At 41.1% G+C, this 21,801-nt stretch overlaps 2 protein-coding genes across 11 annotated transcripts; one reads left to right on the top strand and one right to left on the bottom strand.

Moving 5' to 3' along the window:
* Positions 1-288: 288 nt before the first annotated feature.
* On the top strand, positions 289-10,432 carry rmdn3 (regulator of microtubule dynamics 3). Of its 2 annotated transcripts, none has more exons than XM_029495921.1 (12): positions 289-897; positions 1,501-1,690; positions 2,235-2,378; positions 3,264-3,609; positions 6,097-6,199; positions 6,398-6,458; positions 6,544-6,619; positions 6,901-6,978; positions 7,061-7,159; positions 7,536-7,589; positions 8,242-8,322; positions 10,177-10,432. In XM_029495921.1, exons 1-12 carry the CDS (start codon positions 696-698, stop codon positions 10,228-10,230), a joined length of 1,488 nt encoding a protein of 495 aa, XP_029351781.1. In that variant the 5' UTR covers positions 289-695; the 3' UTR covers positions 10,231-10,432. The 2 variants fall into 2 exon arrangements, with proteins under 2 accessions (XP_029351781.1, XP_029351780.1); XM_029495920.1 differs by having other exon boundaries at positions 290-897; positions 8,448-10,432.
* rad51 (RAD51 recombinase) lies at positions 9,521-20,343 on the bottom strand. Of its 9 annotated transcripts, XM_029495922.1 has the most exons (15): positions 20,205-20,343; positions 19,610-19,830; positions 19,286-19,526; positions 18,963-19,112; positions 18,820-18,873; positions 18,395-18,608; positions 15,680-18,277; positions 12,905-13,042; positions 12,476-12,593; positions 12,251-12,342; positions 12,005-12,099; positions 11,775-11,888; positions 11,429-11,558; positions 11,113-11,234; positions 9,521-10,071 (listed from the first exon to the last, which is right to left on the bottom strand). In XM_029495922.1, exons 7-15 carry the CDS (start codon positions 15,761-15,763, stop codon positions 9,948-9,950), a joined length of 1,017 nt encoding a protein of 338 aa, XP_029351782.1. In that variant the 5' UTR covers positions 15,764-18,277; positions 18,395-18,608; positions 18,820-18,873; positions 18,963-19,112; positions 19,286-19,526; positions 19,610-19,830; positions 20,205-20,343; the 3' UTR covers positions 9,521-9,947. The 9 variants fall into 9 exon arrangements, with proteins under 9 accessions (XP_029351782.1, XP_029351788.1, XP_029351784.1 ...); XM_029495928.1 differs by having other exon boundaries at positions 12,463-12,593; positions 15,680-15,780; positions 16,126-18,277; positions 18,395-19,112; XM_029495924.1 differs by having other exon boundaries at positions 15,680-15,780; positions 16,126-18,277; positions 18,395-19,112.
* Positions 20,344-21,801: the final 1,458 nt, after the last annotated feature.

Here is a 21,801-nt window from a genome sequence, read left to right as displayed (position 1 = left end):
AAAGCGCTATACAAACAAAATGCATTGGAACGGATTGTTCATGGCGACATTGAGCGCCGGTGTTTTCCAAGTGCTATTCAGTTGGAGGTGAACTCTGATGTTTTTGGTGTGTTTGGTAATACTGAGGGTTTTCGAGTTTCAGTGAACACCTCCTGACGGTATTGAAGTTCTTTTTCCGGTAACAGGTGCGGGAGTTTTTTTGAGTCTCGGTGCAGAGGGAGGGTAACCAGTTTTAAGAGATTTATTACAGCACGCTTGCAGCTTTCTTTTATTTTGAAAATTAAGACCGGAAATAGCTTTTCCACGGATTGGCTATGTAACAGACCTAGTTGATGTGAAGCAGTTGCGTTACACGATTAACTGCATCAACGCTGCTGGAAACCCGTCATTTACACGCGTGTGAACGTAAAATGAACGAATATGTTGAGCTTCAAAACGTGTCGTCGAACTAAACGTGTGACGTGCTCCAGGGAAACATTGGCATTAAGCTTATTAAAATTGCCTCTGAGCATTTAGGTGGTGAATGCGATAACAACGAAAGGCCAATATCATGCTAACGGTAAGCGTGAATCGAAAGGGTGCAGCCATGTGACTGACAGACTGAGAGTGTTGACCTGAGCCGTGGTGGAACACACAGAAAATCTGTAAGTATCCGACGTTAACGGTGGGTTGAACGCCTTGAGGACCGAGGAGACATGAATGCGCCGCTCGGCAGGAACGGGTTAATCGCGCTCGCGGTCGGAGCTACGGCTGGACTGAGCTTGATTGGCTTCATAATCTACAGAGAAATATGGAAGAGAAGGTCCCGGAGATTGGTAGTGGAGGGTCGTCCGCCTGTTCGGCTATTTGAAGAGACGAAGGGAGCATTGCCGCTGTCGGAGCTGAAGAATGCTCAGGGTGGGTTGGACGACTCTGCCTGGCGCTGACACAAGGTTGTCTGAATAGGTGTGACAATGTATGTGGGGGAGAGGAGGGCTGGATGGGTTAGGGCACTAACTACATAAATATCTACGTATTGTTGTTGTAAAAGGACATATGTTGGCATTTGTGTAAACAAGATTTACTGGTTCTCCACATGACGGTACTAACATTTGAAATTTAACCACCTTTCTGTAGGTATAGTTATTTTTTTAGCCTTTGAAATATAAGGGGCATGGAATCTGAGATGAGTTTTGTTGCCCCTACTTTTGAATGCTTCTAAAATAAAACACAATTTTACACCTAGCTATACAGTAGTAGTAAGTTGTTGACCAACGAAGATGGCTCTCATGACCATGGAGGCAATTAAACTGATCAATCATGGGCACCAGTCTTAACATCTTTAATCTGACCATGTCATGGATTAATTTGACTCCTTGACTGGAAAAAGTTTGCTTTAGTTCAACATACCAGGAGCTTTCATCCCTGTACAATGGATGTTCATGTTAGGAGGATGGGAAGAATGTCTTGACTACGCTTCCAGCAAGTCCAAAACAGTATGATCATCACTGTCTCCTGCAGAGGCAGATGCCCAGCAGCAGGCCCTGGCAGCAGTGGAGGCAGTGGTGCAGGGCCTGTCCCCGGAGCAGCAGCTAGAGCTCAGGTATCAGCTAGACCAGGTGCTGAGCTGTGTGGCCTCACTGCGCTCAGAGGTGGCTGAGTTGAGGGGGGGCCTGAAAGACATCACCCTTCAAATCATCCAGGATGTGAAGTGAGTGCTAGTGCACAGCTGTACTGAATACAGTATAGAATAAAGTAATAAGTACTATCAACACTTAAGATAAAAAATACTGGAGAAGTTAACATAGAGATGCATTGCTATTAGATCAACTGTGGAAACAGAGCTGTGAGGGGAATACTGGACTGTTATATTATTCAGTAGGGAATAGCTTCTTGTTACACATCTCTCTTACTAAATAAATACACCATCTGGAATGATCTCAGTTTTCAATAACTAATTGTCAGAACAACACTTTAGTAGAAACATATTCATCATACTTGTTCATAATTAGAGATAAGAAAAACAGTTTCTGTCGTAGATTTTAAACAGCATCGCACAATACTTCTACTCATTATCAAGTCATGGTGCAGTTTCCCTAATGTTTTCATATCTCTACAGATCAATGGCACAGCCTTAAAATGTGAATGCTAGCAGGAGGTTATAGTCAGGGGGTGCTACAGTGGTTGTGTGTTTGGGAGTTGTTGAGATTGTTAAACTAATGCATGTGTATGTTTTCCTCCTCCTTCACTTTCAGAAAGGGGGTGGAGGACAGTCAGCGATTGCGTCGGCGCCGTCATGGCTTCCAAAGAGATCGCACCGACTCCACCAGCTCTAGCTCAATCTACTTCACAGCCAGTCAGGGCATTGCCAGCACATATGAAGAGACCAGTGAGGGGGGGTATGTGCTGTAACGTTGGTGTCAAAAAACAATTTATTAATTGGTTTTAGTTTTGGTCCATTCTTTTTTTTTCTGTTGTGATCTCATATGATATCAAGTATTGTTTTCAAAGATTCTTTAGTTTTGGCAAGTGTTGAGAGTACTCCAGAGCTCCAGAGGAATTTTGAAATGTTAACCTTTTTACTACCTTTGGCTCAGATTAGGAGGGAAAACTTAGAATTCCTTGATACCTGAAAAGATATCTAGAGAGATGGTACGAGTCCAGTTGAGCTCTGCTTAAGACCAGGTCAGGCTGTGATCCAGTTTGTGGCTGTAGTTGATAGGCTTTTTAAGCTCAATCAGTAAATTCTTCAGAGACGATTAAAGACTGTTCAATGTTACTATGTTTGTAAGTAAGTAACTGACTGACTAATGTTCATTCCTACTGACAACATGGAATAGAAATTGTACTGTGGTGAAAACAAGCCAAGGGCCTCTTTGGTAGAGGTGCTGATAAAAGATGCCACAGAAGCTAGAGTGAGCAATAAAAAAACTGTCTGAAGACAGTTCACAGTGACATTGCCATTTGATCTTTTTTTTTTTGACAATTATAAACAGCAGAAATATATTGTTCACAGTCAACCTGATCTGCCAGGAATGTAGCTTTTGTATTTTATTGGCTATCACTGCACCTTGATGGATTATGCTGGAGTGTGTTGCAGTTAAACTGATCCAGGTTAAAATTTTTCAGCAGACAAGCTCAAATGCCATCCTCCCATGACTCTCACTGAAATACATATTAATGTTGGTTTTCCCTTGTATTAAGATAACTGTTTCAACAGCTGGATAGGCAAGCAAAAAATTAAGTTAGTTGGTAAATTGATAGTGATTCTAAATCTCACCCAGGTACTCCACAGCCTATGCTGAGTCCGACTACACAGACCATGACACAGACAGAGAGGAGGGGGAGCGGCAACAGGAGTCTGAGGAGGAAGAAGACAGGAGCTGTGCCACAGTGCTCACCCTTCGTCAGGAAGACTCTCAGGAGGAGGAGGAAGAGGGGGAGGAAGACAGGGAGCTGGAAGAGGAGGAGGAGGAGGAAGCAGATAAAGATGAGGGTGGGCTGCAGCTGGTGACTGAAATTCCAAGTGGGGAGCTGGCTTTGCTCCTGGCTCAGAGTGATGTCCTTCACACAGGAGATGCTAGGCTAAAGGCAGAGGGTTTCCACCTGCTGCTGGAAAACAGAGCAAAGGTTGGTCCCCTGACTTAAATGATAACTAGTTCTGAAACTATAAAAAAATTAGATTGTTTAGTTCTACACAGCCTGTCAGAATAATTTATTCATTCATTTATTCAGCTTCCCCTGCTTATGTTTCCTAATTGCGGGTGTGTTGGAGCCAATCCCAGCTCACACTGGGCGAGGGCAGGGTACTCCCTGGACAGGTCACCAGTCAATTGCAGGGCCAACACACAGAGACAGACAGACAGACAGATAGACAAAAAAACAGTCACACTCAGACCTACAGACAATTTACAGTCATCAGTTAACCCAAACATGCATGTCTGTGGATGGTGGGAGGAAACCCACACAAGCACAAGGAGAACATGCAGACTCTGCACAGAAAGGCCCCAGGAACATGAACCAAACCAACAGTAACAACAATGCCACTGTGTGGTCAGTGTTCATATGGCAGAAAACATGGAAATAAATTAAGTGAAAACCTTGGGACCAAACACTAAAATCAACAACAAAAAAAAAGGGCAGCACAGCAGCATAGTGGTTAGAGCTGAGCATTTTGATGATCATTATTGTTATAAACAAATCAAGTGGTAAGAGATATAATGCAATGTTGGCTCTGGGCTCTAGTCCTGAGTGAGAGCACTGGACAGAGCTATGAAATGCAGGGCTGATGAATGTAAAGCAAAGATCCATCGATGCTTTAACAGCCTTAGGTAAAGGGAGCATAGGTGTTGAAGCAAACAATTTTTAAAAGGTTCAAAGAAAACTCTATTCATCTTACATTGTGGCAATTTTGTGGCGATTATCATGGCATATTGCAGATACATAGAAAAAAAATAAACAAAGTAAACTAATTTGTCTGAGAACAATGCTGCTGTCACAATTTGCTATTAGGAACTAATAGTGGCTACATGGAGGACGTGTTTGCTATATAATCCTTTTATAAAGTAGTTTTAAAATTCCTGTGTCTAACATGCATGGAAGAATGAGTTGATACTTTGTTTGGACACTGTCAATGTAGAGCAGGGATATAAAATGCAAAATTCCCTCACACATCAGGATAAGGCACTCAGACAGCTGATAGTAGATAGTTATATTGATATTCTCACATGAATGGTTTGAAGATGTGCAACCTAGGACAATGGTTTGGCACATCTTATTCTCTCTACTACAAAGCTGTCGTGTTTTTATTTATTTTCCTTTATCTATGCAGGGATACATTATGATTTTGTAAAGACAAAATTTCAAATGGTTTGATTGTTTTTCACAAAATATTTGTGAAGCACAAACATTTTGGCACAAGATAATCCTCTTATGACATTTTCATATGGCCCTATGCCCAGTGCAGAGTAACTGGTTAGATTTCTGGGACAGCTGTGCAGCTATAGATATTAGTGACGTTCTGACAGTTGTTTTCTTTATTCTGTTGGGTCACAGCAGTGGTTCTCAATTGGGGGTATGTTACGACCACCCTCAAAAGCAGTAAACCCCCCCAATATAAATATTGTAGTCTAGTATTACTATAGTATTGTGCTTGACTATAAAATTCTTACATGTACACCTCTGCATAACATTGTATGCTTATTAAAATATAAATATATATAATTACAGATCCAATATTAAATTGATTAACCCTGTTTTTCAGTCTGAGTGCTTTTTCAGAGAATATTAAAAGTGCATCAGTTTTCATTAACTTCAACAAAGTTAAATTCTTGTAAACCTTAAATACTTTTCAATCGACAAGATGAATGCCACTGCTGCTTAGATCTCCAGGAAATAAGTTATAACACAAACTGACAACTGTTGCCTGAACCATTTTTTATTGCAAAATAAATGTAAATAAAATTAATGAATAATAATTAATGCACACCGCACAATTTTTTTTTTCCTTTCCCCTTTTGGAATTTGTCCCTGCTTGGGGTCACCACAAAAAGTCAGCTCCATGACTTGCATGATTGATTTGGCTGCAGTTTTTATGCTGGATGCAAATAAAACACATTAACCTACAAAAATAAAATGAATTAATAAAAAAATTGTGCAGATTTTTTTTTTTAAATCGAAATGAAGTCTTTCACAGGAATAATGGCAAAATTCAAGTGGCTTATCAGCGTGATTGGGATGTAATGTCGATTTATTTGGCTTCATGCTGTCCACTGCCAGAATTTTTAGACAGACAACATACACTGGTGGGCAGCACAGCAGTATATTGGGTAGTATGGCTGCCTCAGAAAAAAAGGTTTGGTTCCTAGGCCTGAGGCCTTTTTCATCTCCCATCGTTTAATGGCATGCTACATGAAAGCGCCACTTCCACCTACTGTAGCGGATGTGCAATTGGGCTTTGTTTTAGCGCAGCAATGAATAAGCTAAGACAATAGCTAAAGCCTGTTACCCAGGGTCACGCGCACCCCACTATTTCAGAAACAATGGGTCACAGTCTTAATCATCAGTCACAGATTCCCCTTGAACACTGACATTACTTTTCTGATTTTGGGCCTGCAGTACCAAGACAGAAGAGAGTTTCTATGGCGGCTGGCCCGGGCCTACAGGGACATGTACAAGTCCACTGTGGACAAACAAGAGAAAAAGACCTATTCACAGCAAGGTAATATATATGCACAAGCACTGACACAATGATTAATAAAGTTCTTACTTGGAGTATTCAGTCCAAATTAAACAAAGTCAAATTACCAGCCATGCCGGAATAAAGAAACTACACTCAGAAGGAGAAGGAACGTCATTATTGCCTCAATCAAATCACATGATCCAAATTTATGGGAATAACGGTGAGCTGCTGTTGCAGGTTTTGAGGAGGCAGAGCGTGCCCTTAAGAAGAGCAGCCTAAATGCTGAGTGTCACAAATGGTAAGAACATTAGGACCCTGAGTTGTTGCACCCGCCTCCCCCTCCCATCACTAAGCTTTTGGTCATTATGTGTTTGTGGCTGCAGGTTTGCTGTCCTTACAGGACTGACATCCCATCATGAGAACATGCATGGAAAACTAAAGAGCAGTCACTTACTGAAGGTACACCCACATACAGACCTCAATGTTAAACCTACAGTAGTCATTGTCAGCTCTGGCAAACTGACATCGCTACCGGAAATAGAGATAAAGAGAGGGAGAATATTAAGATATGCTTTCATCAGAGGGGGAGTCATTTAATGAATTAGACTTGTTGATCTCAAACCTGATAGTTGGACAAGATGTAGAATGTAAATTAAAGGCTCTTCTGCATTGACTTCACATTAGAGACCCAGAGTCTGCCCACTTAATTTCCAGTCTATGGTCTGTTTTTCCTCTCCCAGGAACATCTGGACCGTGCCCTTGCCCTCAGAGATGATGACCCTGTGTGTTTCTACCTGCTTGGCAGATGGTGTTATGAGGTGAGTAGGACTGTGCTGTGTATTTTGCTTTTGACTAAGTGTGACCATATCTAATGTCAGTGTGTGTCCTGATTCTCTGCAGGTAGCTACTCTGGACTGGTTGGAGAAGAAGGCAGCTGCTGCCCTCTATCAGAGCCCACCATCCTCCACACTGCATGACGCCTTGGAGAACTTCCTAAAGGTACAGGATCTGGCTTGTATGGTTGTTGCTGTGAGGGACATATCTTAGACATTCCAGAATCTGCAGTAGCAACCCTGTAGAGGTAGCTACCATTGTAGTCAACTTCCATGGTCAATTGGTTTAAAACAAACCGTTATATTTAGATGTAAACACCATCTGCTTGTACCACAACCCTTTTATTCGGGGGGCTAAAAAAAGCCTTATGCTGAGTGTATGGTATTTCTGGCGTGTTTGCCTGTGTTGATCTTATGACAGTAACACAGTAGCAGTAATGTGATACTTGAGTTTAAACACAGAGTCACTCACAGTGCAAAGGTGAACTTGGCTTCAGTGTTATGGATTGTTCACTGTGATTGTGTGTTGTCTGAACCTGCAGGCAGAGGAACTCAGTCCAGGTTTCTCCAAGACTCTGAGATTGTACATCGCCAAGGTAACGCTTAACAAAGACCCTCCACAGGAAACCGTGATACAGTGGTGTAACTGACCCTCTGAGGACTCACTAATAACATTTTACAATCACTGGAGTCAAGTATTATCTTCAGTTAACTAAAGCACTGATGGTGATTTCTGTTGAAGTGTCACAAAGGAACTTCTAGTCACTGATGCTTTTCATTTTTTAAATTTGTGATTGTGATCAAACACATACTTAACACTTAGTTATATCCTTATTGAAGTCACAGACTCCCAATATCTGATTTTGTTAGCATGTGTTAAAGCATGATGGGAACTGCTCAGTGCATTCCCAATCAGTCCATGTCTAAATCTTGAACAGCATAACTAAAGGATAACCAAGGAGTTCAGGGCTACCTAATCCAGCACCAACCATTTATAAAAAAGGAAGGGTTTAAGCCTAATCTTCAATGTAGATAGGCCATCTGTCCCCTGGACAGATACTGGGAGTTGATTACATTGAAGAGGAGCCTGATAGCTGAAAGCTCAATGTTATGATTACAACCAGGAATACATGATTTTTATTTTGTATAAACAATGCTTACTCCATAATTTTAGGCTTTGTGTGTAATGTCTGCATTTGCATTGTGCAGCCCTAATGTAAATAAATCACCATGTTCATTGGCTTGTAGTGTCACCAGGAGTTGGGAAATATTTCAGAGGCTACAACCTGGATCAAGCTGGCTCTGGAGACATCCACCAATTGTGATTATGTAAGTCAGCACTGTCTCCCTTCACAGGTTTACAATATAAAAAACTGAAGCTTTTATTCAGAGTAATCCAAGAAAATTATTCATCAGTTATTAGTTTTCAATAGTTTCTTCTTTGCACTTTAAAGGACGAAGAACTGTCAGAGCTGGAAGCTCAGCTCCATGTCTTGACATGTCATGACAGGAAGTGCTGAACAGAGCTTCTCTATTGAGGTCCAAGAGAGGAAGTAGCTCAGCTGATAGTTCTGATTGGCTCTCACACAGTCTTTGATCATCCAATCACACAATGTTTTCCTTCATTTCAATTATTGATATTTTTGTTCTGCTGTCATTGTGAAATAATCTGGGGTTGATGTTTATTTAAACTTTAATTATAGGTGAACTGATTCTCAGCGATAAACACAGGTTCTAGTGTATCTTTAATATTGTTTTAATGTGCTTTTTTTACTGAAAATTAGTGACTAAGCATTAGCTTTTATGTTTCAGCACTATCAACTATCTGCAGCAAGACTAGTTCACATAAATAGTATAACATTACATAAACCATGACATTCCTACACAAGATAGCAAGAGAGACCCCTTCTCCCTCTAGTGTTGGTTCAGATGTTTTACATTTTCTAGGGAGGGGATAGAGCTGACAGAAGTAATTATTTATGTCTGTCCTTTCCCAGGTCAGCTCATTTGCTTTTTGAGATGTGTTTTGTGAAGAATAAAATACACTTAATCTAAATGTGGTGATAAAAGTGCAATAATTTGCTTTGTCCCAATCTTGATTGACAACACCACCTCCCCCAGCGGATGTGATAGAAAACAGCTGCACTTAAACAAGCTTACTGCTTGGTTTTGTCTGTGAGAAGTGTGTTGTGCTTCTATATCAGCTATTTCCTAAGATGAAAGAAAAAGCCATTTTCTCTCTTCCCATTTGGGGTCACCAGAAAGACAGCTTGACTCGCATGATTAGAGTTAGTGGCTTAAGTTTTACACCAGAACCCCTTCTGGACACAATCCTCCCAATTTATCTGGGCTTGGGAATGGCACAGGAATATCACTAGTTTGTGTGTGCACCTTGCGGCTGGGATTTGGTTCCGCTGTGGGGAACTGAACCCCGGTCCTCCACATGAGAGGTGGAGATACTGTTATATTTCTATTGGTATCTATCTATAGATTACTATAGATTAAAAAAAAAAAAAAAAGGTAAAGAAAAGAACAAATTTTATTCTTTTTAAATAAAGCTTCATTAAATTGCAGGAGTGCTCTGCATTCAACAAAGACATGAGCCAGAAAACATTTCCAGAAGTTATGTCATTTCACACATTAAGGTTTAATTATGAGAAATTAAAGAACAGGTCTGTCTTTCTTTTTTTTCCCTGTGATTCAGACAGTCTCATAACTCAGTGATCCATTATATATATATATATATTTATTATGGATCACTGAGTTATGAGTTATGAGACACTGTCTGAATCACAGGGAAAAAAAATCCAGCTGTGTAGTCATTGAGCCTAGACTGTCCCACAACAAAGCCAAAAATCGCATAAGATTAAGGCCTTGTGTGACAGCAGCAGCGTGAGCTCTTACAATCCAAGAAATTAGTCAATAGTTCTGAGTTCCTGCTGCTACCTCCCCACTCAGTCCTTGGCATCACCCACTCCGTCAGCATTGATGGCAAACATAGCTTCAGCCTCTGGCAGGCAGGGTGAATCGTAGATTTTACAGATCCTAGTCTCTCCTCGACCTTTCCTCAGGTACAGACTGAGAAGAAGAATTTTTGCAGTTAGCATCATCAAACTGGAGTAATCATTCTAGCATCTGCAATTTAGTTTTCTATGCTAACTTTCCTCTAACTTCACTAAACAGCAACCCTACACTGCAGCAAAAGACTTCATTGCCTTGGCTCCAAATATGAACTGAAACTTGAAAATCAAGCAACGAAAACTGAACTTCCATCAGAAAGAGTTGCAGATCTCTAAGCGTGAACCAAATGGGTTGAAGCCAAGCCACAATCCTGCATTTCATTGCATTGGAGCACTCAAGGAAATGTTTACAACCAACTAAACAAAAAAGAATCAATCAAACAAAACATAACAAAAAAAAAAAAAAAAAAAAAAAAAAACAGTACATGTTCAGATCCTACTGCAATCCATCTGTTAGGGCCTCACTGAGGAAATAAACTGTAGTCTTCTCTTGCCACCTACACTCCAGTGCAGGCCAGTGATGAGTTCTGCTGTCACCCGTGTGACAGTCCCTGCATTGTAGGTTGGCCTGATTGCTCTAACCTCAGCTCTCTCTGATTTGCTGTGTTTACATGGTCTTTAATATCCCGGTTTTGCATCTTATCCTGGCTTTGAGCATAACGGGGATATGATGTTAACATGGAACACTGAGAAACCCAGTTATTCATATCCCTGTATACATGATGAATACCAGTAACCCGTTTTCTGATCGCTGCAGGCGTATGCTATGTCTTATACGTCATTTGTTTAGTTGCTGTGCAACTGATTGAGCGGGAACTGAAAAATAAAATAAAAATGAGACCTCTGTGTCTAATTTATTTTGTGCCTCACTGATGTTGTCTTTCAAAACCGTGTTCGTCAGTGAATAGTAAGACTGTTGTCAAAAATTTAATCATTAAACCCCCCCCCCCCCCCCCCCCAAAATCTTCATTATCCCATTTGACTGTCACACAGCAGCTCATACCCTGTTCCTGGAGCATACGATAGCTCCAGAGACAAGTGTTCAAAGTGTTTCAGCACGCAGTCAAGATGAAAAATATTTCCTCGGTGCATCGCTTACCGTGTAGTGGAAGCATGAGCCAGAATGTTGCCACCAATGGGTTTTTTGGGATCTGCAGAGAACATGGCTGCTCCATCTACCTGTGCTACGACCTGGTTGGTTATCACTACAGCAACACCAAACTGTTGAAAAAGAACAGACAAATCACAGTTATAAACATCTCGGTCCACTATTTGTTACATTTGTGGAATGTGTAGATCCCATCTGATTCATTAGACAATGAATGGGGCAGAAGTAGAAGGAAATGCAGTGACCCAATCCAGAGGGAGCACTTGACACCACCAGAAAGGCTCTGCCTTCTTTTCCAGCTGCCTACCTCATCTGCCAGCCTTAGCAGCATGCGGAGGAATCGACCCAGGTGTCCCTGTCTGGCTGACAACTCTCCTCTACCTGAGTAGTCTGTTCTGTACAAAGCAGTGGCACTGTCCACTATCAGCAGGGCATATCTGACACACAGGAAGAGTGATTGTGTGTATGTTAGCTGAAAGGATACACAGCAGGCCATGGTGGCTTCACAGAAACATCAATAGAAATACATTTTCTTCACAAAACATATGAAAAGCATTGGGGCTAATACTGTAGCTGGAGATGAGCCAAGGTTCAACAAACAACTCACCAAGGGGAACAAAGGACAAGAACCCACATTTAGTGCAATTACTGACCTGGACTCAGCCATCATGGCAGAGGCTTGATACAGCAGCTGAGTCTGATGATCTGTGTTAAAAGCTCGAGCATAAGCAACGTTGTCTAGAACATCACTACCTACTAGCCCATACCTGAGGACAGAATGATGAGATATTACATTGCTATCACTATTTCATAACACCAAAACTCTAGAAACAACCCTTATAGTGAGTGCTTCAGCTTTATCAGCTGATGAGCTGTGACTCACCTCTCAGCTACGGCAAGGAGCCTCTCTGGTCTGAAGGTTCCCTCTGTGTCAATGTACATGGCTTTACCTTCTCCACCCCCCTGATCAATGGGCAGCTATGGACACAAAGTATAGCCTCACTCCCAAACTGTAATAGTGATACTCTATAAACAGTGAGGACCGCACAGCTTTCTGACTGGCAATTGCATTTTTACACAATGTGGTGACAGCAATGAGGCTTTCTCAGCAGAATGACTTGGACAGTACCTGACATGTCACAGCAAGTGTGTGGCAGAGCTGGGTCTTTCCTGTCCGAAACTCACCAAACATCTCTGTGATGGAACCTGTCTCAATCCCACCTGCACAGAAGCAGGAGTCCAATTAGCTAAGACTGTGATGTCTGTTCACCTAATACAACCCAGGTCTAATGAACATCTATGTGCAGGCAGTGGTTTGAAAACTAACGCCAATGTCCTTACAGAAAGTACAGACCCTGAAGTAGTTTGTCAAGTTCCTTGGAACCTGTGGCGATCTGGATGATTTCTGCTCTCCTCTGGTGGAACTCAGTGGCTGTGGTGAAGCCCATAGGCACCAGTTTGGCTGCTTCAGCCTGATAAAAAGGAAATAAGGGAATTTTTTTTTAAAATGAATATAAGAAAAAAAATCTTATCAAGCCTAGATATTGTAGATGCAGTGTTACAAATTCACTGTACAACCTGTTCATCAGGTTAATTCCTACATGAACAAGAACACTAATTATCACCTGATGTCCATTTCAATCAAAAAAATAAATAAATAAATAAATAAAACATTTAAAAAAATATGTGGCTTTGAGCATGACTGATACTGTCCACCAATTCTCTTTTTCTGACAGTCATTTTACTAATCCCAATTTCTGCATATGTGGTGGCTGTTTATTACCAGAATTTTGTCAGCTTTGGCCTCACTGATGCCCTTAATATGAAGCAGCTCCTTCTTGGGTGCGTAGGCCACTGCTTCAATTGTATGGAAGCCTGCATCCTCCAGCTTCTTAATGTCGCTGGCACTAATCCCGCATTGCTGGAGAAGAGGAAATCACAGACAGCCACTTGAATATTCACTGGGAAACAGAGGAATTGAAATGGTTTCATGTTTCAAATCATGTCAATCAATGTATTTTGGCAACTCAGTTGGGACAACATAGATTGAATTATTGCAATATCAACATTTTTCCAGGTCTCACTAGCAGAATACAACCATAAATCTTATTATACTATTTAAAATCCTATTATAATATTATGCATTAAATAAACTTGGCCTAGGTTGTAAATGGATCAATGGATAAACCAATTGAAAATGAATGACTCATTTAAATTTTGTGGATTAAAGCACCTGCAATCGCAACCAACTTTGCTTCCTACAGCATCTAACACTCACATCTAACATGCAACATCCGAATTTAAACTCAAAGTAAATTTTCAATTTTCAAGATTCCACCGATTCCCTACTTGGAGGGTTCAATGACATGTAAATAACTGTACAGGTGCTGGTCATATATTTAGAATATCATGAAAAAATTCATTTATTTCAGTAATTCCATTCAAAAGTGAAACTTGTATAATATATACACATTCATTCCACACAGACTGATATATTTCAAGTGTTTATTTCTTTTAATTTCGATAATTATAACTGACAACTAATTAAAACCCCAATTCAGCACCTCAGAAAATTTTAATATTGTGAAAAGGTTTAATATTGAAGACACCTGGTGCTACACTCTAATCAGCTAATTAACTCAAAACACCTGCAAAGGCCTTTAAATTGTCTCTCGGTCTAGTTCTGTAGGCTACACAATCATGGGGAAGGCTGCTGACTTGGCAGTTGCCCAAAAGATGACCACTGATACCTTCCCGAGGAGGGCAAGACACAAAAGGTCATTGCAAAATAGGCTGGCTGTTCACAGAGCTCCGTGTTGAAGCACATTAAAAGAGAGGTGAAGGGAAGGAAAAGATGTGGTAGAAAAAAAGTGTACAAGCAATAGGGATAACTGCACCCTGGCGAGGATTGTGCAACAAAACCTATTCAAAAATGTGGGAGAGATTCACAAAGAGTGGACTGCAGTTGGAGTCAATGCTTCAAGAACTACCACGCACATACGTATGCAAGACATGGATTTCAGCTGTCGCATTCCTTGTGTCAAGCCACTCTTGAACAAGAGACAGCGTCAGAAGTATCTCGCATGGGCTAAAGACAAAAAGGACTGGACTGCTACGGAGTGGTCCAAAGTTATGTTCTCCACTGAAACTAAATTTAGCATTTCCTTTGAAAAACAATGTCCCAGAGTCTGGAGGAAGAAAGGACAGGCACAGAATCCACGTTGCTTTACGTCCAGTGTAAAGTTTCCACAGACAGTGATGGTTTGGGGTGTCATGTCATCTGCTGGTGTTGGTCCACTGTGTTTTCTGAGGTCCAAAGTCAACGCAGCCATCTACCAGGATGTTTTAGAGCACTTCATGCTTCCTGCTGCTGACCAACTCTATGGAGATGCAGATTTCATTTTCCAACAGCACTTGGCACCTGCACACAGTGCCAAAGCTACCAGTACCTGGTTTAAGGACCAGGATAGCCCTGTTCTTAATTGGCCAGTAAACTCGCCTGACCTTAACACCCTAGAAAATGTATGGGGTATTGTGAAGAGGAAGATGCGATACACCAGACCCAACAATGCAGAAGAGCTAAAGGCCACTATCAGAGCAACCTGGGCTGTCATAACACCTGTGCAGTGCCACAGACTGATCGACTCCATGCCAGTATTGAGTGCTGTACATGCTCATAGTTTTCAGTTGGCCAACATTTCTAAAAATCCTTTCATTGGTCTTAATATTAAAATTTTCTTAGATACTGAATTTGAAATTTTCATTAGTTGTCAGTTATAATAAAATTAAGAGAAATAAACATTTGAAATATATCCGTCTGTGTGTAATGAATGAATATAATGTAAAAGTTTCACTTTTTGAATGGAATTACTGAAATAAATCAACTTTTTGATGATATTCTAATTATATGACCAGCACCTGAAAACAGTTCGCCACACACAGTAAATTTGATTGGTACCTGAAAAGGAATGCATGCCATCTAGCAGAAGACAGTGGTCAAGCTCTGCTCAGGTGCTTTTATATCTGTGGCTAACGGCAAGTTATACCTGGGTCTGCTGGAGCAGCAGCATATAGGACAAATACAAAAGTACACTTGACAAGCTGGCTATAAAGGCTAGCCTGGAGGGTGGTAAGTGTTAGAATTAATTCAAGACCGCTGTGGAGAAATGCATGCACTGCAGGGAATACCTGCTGCTTATGGACTATACCAACCATCCTCTTCACAACTACCTGGTATGAGAGAGCGAGAGCTGTAACTGCAGCCAATATACCATCTCACTGAGTTCTAGAACAGTCAAGAGATCGTTTGTCCCTACTGCCATCAGCCTGTAGGGGAGTCCCAGTTTAATGGAAGTACATAATGACTAAAAGATGAAAGGTTTATCCACTAATGCATCTCAGGAATCTTACATTTAAATGAAAGCCAACATGCTGAAGGAAAATGCATATCAAAGTTTGTCAATGTAGCTTGCTCCTCAACAACGGCTCCCTAGAGACACAAAAATGACAAACATTAAGAAAATGCTCTAAAGTAATAAAGCGAAGTCAAACTACATACCTCCAGTCGACACAGAGGCTGTGGGCCATAGTTTTCTTCTTCCTCCACTTCTGCCTCAACCCTGGCCTCGTTCCTCATAGCCATGGTCTAAAGACGAAGAACTGGTGACAGAGAGGAAAAGGAGGCTCAGGGACACCACGGAGGAGCTGACAATAAGAGTTACTTGTCCTGAAGGGAATCCAAGCAATCTTCACTGAGTCTAAAAGGCACTGATGCTTTTTATTTTACCTGGTTCCTCCTTACACTGGACATTTTTTACTCTCAGAAAACCATTGTTCTTCTGACTATGGTTAGTTGTCATTTAGCAAAATATTTATTAACAGACTACCGATAAGACGTTTTACATTTATAACACTTGGCTATAAGCTCATGTACCGCTGAAACAATAAAACGAAACCATCCAGCGTATCTGCAGCTGTCTTATCTGATGTGTTATTAGTATTTACCGCATTGAATAAAGCTCTTAGCTTGTTAGCATGGCTGCCTTTTTCAAACACTGCAGCCTAGGAGTTATCGTTAAAGGCCACGGTCACCTCCGCAGAAGAGCTCAGCACAAAATGAATACTTGAGTCTTAGCTGTATGTTTTCACCAAATACCGAACAGGCGGCTGTAGTCTGACTGTCGTGTCCAGATGATACTAACTTGCTGCTTCGCGGTTCCTTCTCAAATCCACCGTTTGGTAATCAAAGATCCCGCCCGCAACCCACAGTGAGTGCTGAAGAAACGCGATGACGTTAGACGTAAAGATGAAGTGAGTCGTGACGATTGACGTAAACTGATCGTAACGTCATTACTGTGGATGGCACGGGGTATCAAACTCCGGCCCTCTGTTTAATTTTTTTGCCCGCGAGATCATACCAAATATGTATTAGAGCTGGCCCGCCAGTATAAAATGCACACACTACTGCCAATACTACAAATCCCAGAATGCTTTGCGTTGGCGCATCAGCCATGACCGCTAAGCACCCCCTCCTTTTCTGTTGACAATCATCAACATCCATTCTACCAAGAACCTCTGAGAAGGTTGACTCACTCGCCGTGTTGCCTAGTAGTGATGGTAAACTCGTTTCTTTGTACTGAATCGAGTTTAAATGAGTCACTCACCAAAGTGAATCGGGTTTTTTAGTAATTTGAGTCACCGAGTCAATTACCCAGTAGGTGCATACTGCGAGGGAGGGAGAGAGGGGGTGTGTCAGTGAGTGATACGCTCATCTTTATGGCTCGAGTATATCACGAGCTGCAGCCATTTGTAGCTGACCCGAAGGGAGGGGCGAGTTAACGACTCGTGCGTGCTGACGCTAAGTACTGTGAGCGTATAGTGAGCTGTGTTTGGAGTGGAGCGAGGTTGACGTCAGCTTCGTAACGAGTGTTTTTCCTTCGCTCACATCTCATAGCAGGGAAGGAAATAGTGACGGTTAACCAGGAGAAATTGGGAATTCGGTTAAAAAACATGAACTGTTGCTTTCGCCACAATTACAACGATTAGCTTGATATGTTTCTACAAGTGCTGTTAGAATAGCAGTTACACAATAATGATATACTGATTTGTGTCCTGAGTTCACTGTGCAACTAACTAGCGGTAGCAGGGATGATTCAGTGGGGACCAAGGATCGTGCTTCATGAGTCAGTAGTCATTCTCGAGTATTGACAGATTCGTTCATGACTCCGACAACACTATTGCCTAGTGCACAGTTAGCTGAAAAACTCAGCATACTCAGCGCCGAGTTTACCCGGCGATTTGCCGACTTTGAAACCCAGAAACGCAGATTTGCACTGCTCAGTAATCCGTTTTTTGTTGCCATGAAAACTGCACCAGCCAACCTCCAAATTGAGCTAATTGAACTCCAGTGTAGTGACGCATTCAAGTCACTCATACCTGTCAAGTTTACTTTACTGCTTTTCTTTTACCTTTTTTCATGTCATACTGCTTTACTTTTACTTTGTTTCCATTCCATACTGTTTTCTTTGACTTTTTTCATTTCATATTGCTTTTCTTTATTCTTTTAGTGACAAGTTGTAGTTGTTTGCTGCAGATTTTTAATACCTCTTTGGAGGGTGTACATTTATGAGCTGGGCCAGAGTGGTTAATCTTGCAGGCTTAGGGTTAGAACAAACAGTTTTGTTATCTAATGATATCTGATTCGCCATAACAATTTTCGTAACCATACTAAAAACCCTTTCCAAGCTGGCATTACTGCGAGGAATGCTCAGCAGTGCTTTCATGAGTTTCGAATCCGATCTTCTTGGGGGAGTTCTTGCCTGTCTGCCACTTGGTAACTGGTGACTTCCTCCCTGAGCTGATCCTGACTCAACCTCAACTGAGGGCCCCTAACGTTTCCACTGTAAAGTAAAACAAGTGTTGGACTGAACATTGCAGATCTAAACAATTATAAACTATACTGTGCCATTATTTTTGGTTATCAATGGGAAACTGCCCCTAACATCAATTGGAAACTGTTTCTATTATCTACTTGCCCCTGGAGTTATGTCAAGGTGAGCTGCAGGGTCCAGCACTTTCAGGTCCCTCAGGAGAATGATCAAATGGAAACGAGGAAAACATTTTCCTCAATACTGCAACATAGAAGCTTCTGACAGTTCTAAAACAGCATAAGAGTGAAAAAATACATTAGCGGCAATATTTTACGCACACTAGTCTATACTGTCATGCTGTCAAAAGATGATATCATAATATAACTACTGAGTAATATACTCACTGAAAGATTTTCTTCTCGGCTGACACAAGCAGCTCTCCGCTACTCATGAATGCCTTTGTTTCTGCTCCAATAAAGAGGTCTTCATCAGCCAACTGATGACCATCTCCCTGAGAGGTATACTCACGATTGCCCTGCCTGGTATGAGGTAGCCCAGGATTCTCTTCATCAGCCTGCACATCTCCTCTTTGTGTCTGTGAATTTTTACTCCCTCTGACTGCAGATAATATCAATGGTCACAACAAAATAACTGTGAAATAACAATAATACAATAAGCACAAACATTTAATTTTAGATTATTATTCACTCGTTCATTCAATGTCATTGACACCCACCTGGAAGGCAATGTTAAATTCAAATAAAGGCTTAAGGGCAGCATTCAGGAACAGGAAATAGGTCTTCACGATTGGATCATGCAAATGGCTTACCAGATCACGCACTTTAACACTCCTCTTCACCTCCTCATGACTGTTAAAGTGGGCCTACAGTACATAGGTATACAGGGTGGCAGTACATGGTTAAAATGGAAATGTAGCATAGTAAACTGTAGATATCTACTGAGTGGAGTTACCATCTAACGTGTAGTGCATCCCACTGGTTCAACAACCTCTGGATGCAGGTTAACAGACTCAGCCATCTGATGCTGCAGTACCTGATGAGGTTCAGGTGGTCTCAGGTGGTGAAGTCTACAAACTCTTTGTAGATTTTGCATCTTTTTACACTGAGAGATAGAAAATTACTCTGTTGGTGAGTGAGTGAGTGAGTAAATAAAAAATATGAACTGCAGGCCTACTAGGCTACCTTGTTCATGAGTTAGCCACATCCAATGTTCTTACATTGTAACACACACAACATTAGGTGAGAGAAATAGCAGGCCTATATGTGCACCTTTACCTTTTATCAAATTGAGTGTAGCTCCCCACCAGGATGTCTTCCACTGGTACCTGGGCTGCTCTGATGCCACAGCCAGTGGCCAGCTGTACCAGGTGGCAGATGCAGCCAAGGTCCTGGACCTGGGGCTGGCTGTTCTTCAATCTGCTGATGTCTGAATTATGTTGGCCTTTCATAACACTTGCATTATCAGAATTAAAACCAATCAAGTTATCCCAGGGAATGCCTCTTTTTCTATTGGAAACTGGAAAAAATGCCACAAAATGTAAGGTTATAATTAAATGCAAACTACTAAACACGTTGACAACACAGTGAAGTTCCCCTTACCTTAATGCTTCACTCAGCTTTTCATATAGATTTTCAGCATTTCCTACATTGCATGTAGGCATGTCCAGGAATCTTGTAGCGATCTCCTCATCATAGAGTCTAACCAGGATGAAAAAATTCTTTTTCTGTTTTTCTGTTGTTTGATTCATCGCACATCAATGAAAAGGGCTGAGATCGGCATGTTTTGGCCAACACTTCATCCAGTTCCGCTGCTATGGCACCTGTTGAGTGTCCAGTTATTGGCACATCATCAATTAGGTCTACACACTATTAAAGCTCAAATGTTCAAATATTCAAATTGGGGCCGCAACAAAAATAGTAACCAGTGTTTCCCAAACCACAAGATGATGTACCTAAATCTCTTGTTTTGTTCATAAATCAAAGAGATATTACTTTTATTTTCATAAAGGAACAGAGAAACCAGAAATATTCACATTTAAGAAACTGAATTCAGAGAATATAGTTTATCAAAATAGTTGACAGTTTATTTAAAACTTGATTATTAATTCTTGCACTTCTAATTCAAACACATTTTATACTGTTTGAGCAACTTTATAACGACCTACCAGTGAGATATGCAGCTATGTTAACTTACCTTTTATCAATTGAGTCAACTTAGTTTTTCTCGAAGAGTATTTTCGGGCAGTAGCAGAGTCCGGGAACATGTCAGCAACACTCCTGTTGAACTCGTTGTGGAAGGTGAAAGGAATGTTATTCCTGGCGCATAATATTGCCATTTTCACCTCCGCACATGTGACCTGGTCTGCCTCGGTACTGCCTCTAGTCACAAACGCCGACATCGCTTGGGCATGCATTTGCGCCTCTAATCCACGCTTGTGCTTCACTGTATTTGCTTGTTGGCTAACGTCGTTCTTATTTTACAATAGGCGTGACAATCCCCCAGCCTGCTCCTCCTAAGAAAATCGAACTCACTGTCCCATTTATCTTAATATTTGCAAGATATTTGCAAGAAGGAGTGCCTTCTTCGTGGCGAGGTCAGACTTGGAGTGGGCGGCTCGCCCCGGGTATTATTATTATTTTTAATAAATGCAGGTTAAATGCGGGAAAATTACGGGAAAATACTAATACGGGAGGGGGCCGGGAAAGGAGGGTAAAATACGGGAAAAGCCCGGTCAAAACGGGATACTTGACAGGTATGTAAGTTATAGGGCGCATGATAAAACATAAAGCAAAGCACAGTATGCACTGGTATTCCAATTAGTGGCGGAGGTAAGTGTACTGCGTACTGTTCTGATTGGTTTATCGCTGCCAGTGATAGCAAACACCTGAAGTTAGTGGCTCGTTGGAACAACGTTGTATCCCAAAATTTTATTAGAATTGGACGATATGGATTTGAAAATTGGGTTTATGTTAAAATCCTAATGTTGACTTGACGTCTAATTATAGTAAAGTAACATTGACTAAATATTGAATGATGCCTGCCAGCACTACATAATTATCTAACACTATCTGACGTGCAACCCATATCCAACCAAGGACCAACGTTAATACAGCGTCCCTGTGTCAGCTCGGAATGCTCCGACTTAAGTGCGCCTTATAGTGTGAAAACTACGGAAAATAACATTTTCACAGTTAAGAGTTTTAGTTTATTAGAATCTCAGCAAGAGCATTTTTAAATTTCTGAATGTGTTTTGTATGGTTTAATATTAATTATTCAATATGAAACACATTTGTGATTTATGTCCAAATTGATGCAGACAGGTGGGAAGGTAACATCACTATCACTCAGAGGACCAAACATTGCTCCATATGTGGCAAATGCGTACTGACCTGCAGTTCCTGGCAGCGGAGCTCAAAAGCGTCTCTTTTATCATCTTCAAGCTCAACATTTCATTCTTCAACTGGTTCTGTAAGATCATACCAACAAATTCATTCAGTATATAAATAAATATTCCTGAAAAATAATTTGCAGTGAAAAACTACTATATTTTTACCTCTTGCTCCATCCTGCACTCTTCCTCCAAGGATCTGAACTCATCCAGCGCCCTGTTCTCCTCCAGTTTTTGTTGAAGATAAGCTTTCTCTTTCTCCAGAATCTCAGTTTGCTCTATGCCCAGCTCCTGCTTCAGATAGTCTCATTCAGCAGCTACCATCTCCTGAAACATTTCCTCTGCTTCATTTACAGCTCATTCTTCTATGATTTAATGATTCTCTATGTGACTCCAAATGCA

Source organism: Echeneis naucrates, chromosome 24, assembly GCF_900963305.1.
Source record: "Echeneis naucrates chromosome 24, fEcheNa1.1, whole genome shotgun sequence".
In the NCBI taxonomy this organism is placed as follows: Eukaryota; Metazoa; Chordata; class Actinopteri; order Carangiformes; family Echeneidae; genus Echeneis; species Echeneis naucrates.
The sequence above is the reverse complement of the archived record's forward strand: the minus strand, read 5'-3'. Positions and strand labels throughout refer to the sequence as shown.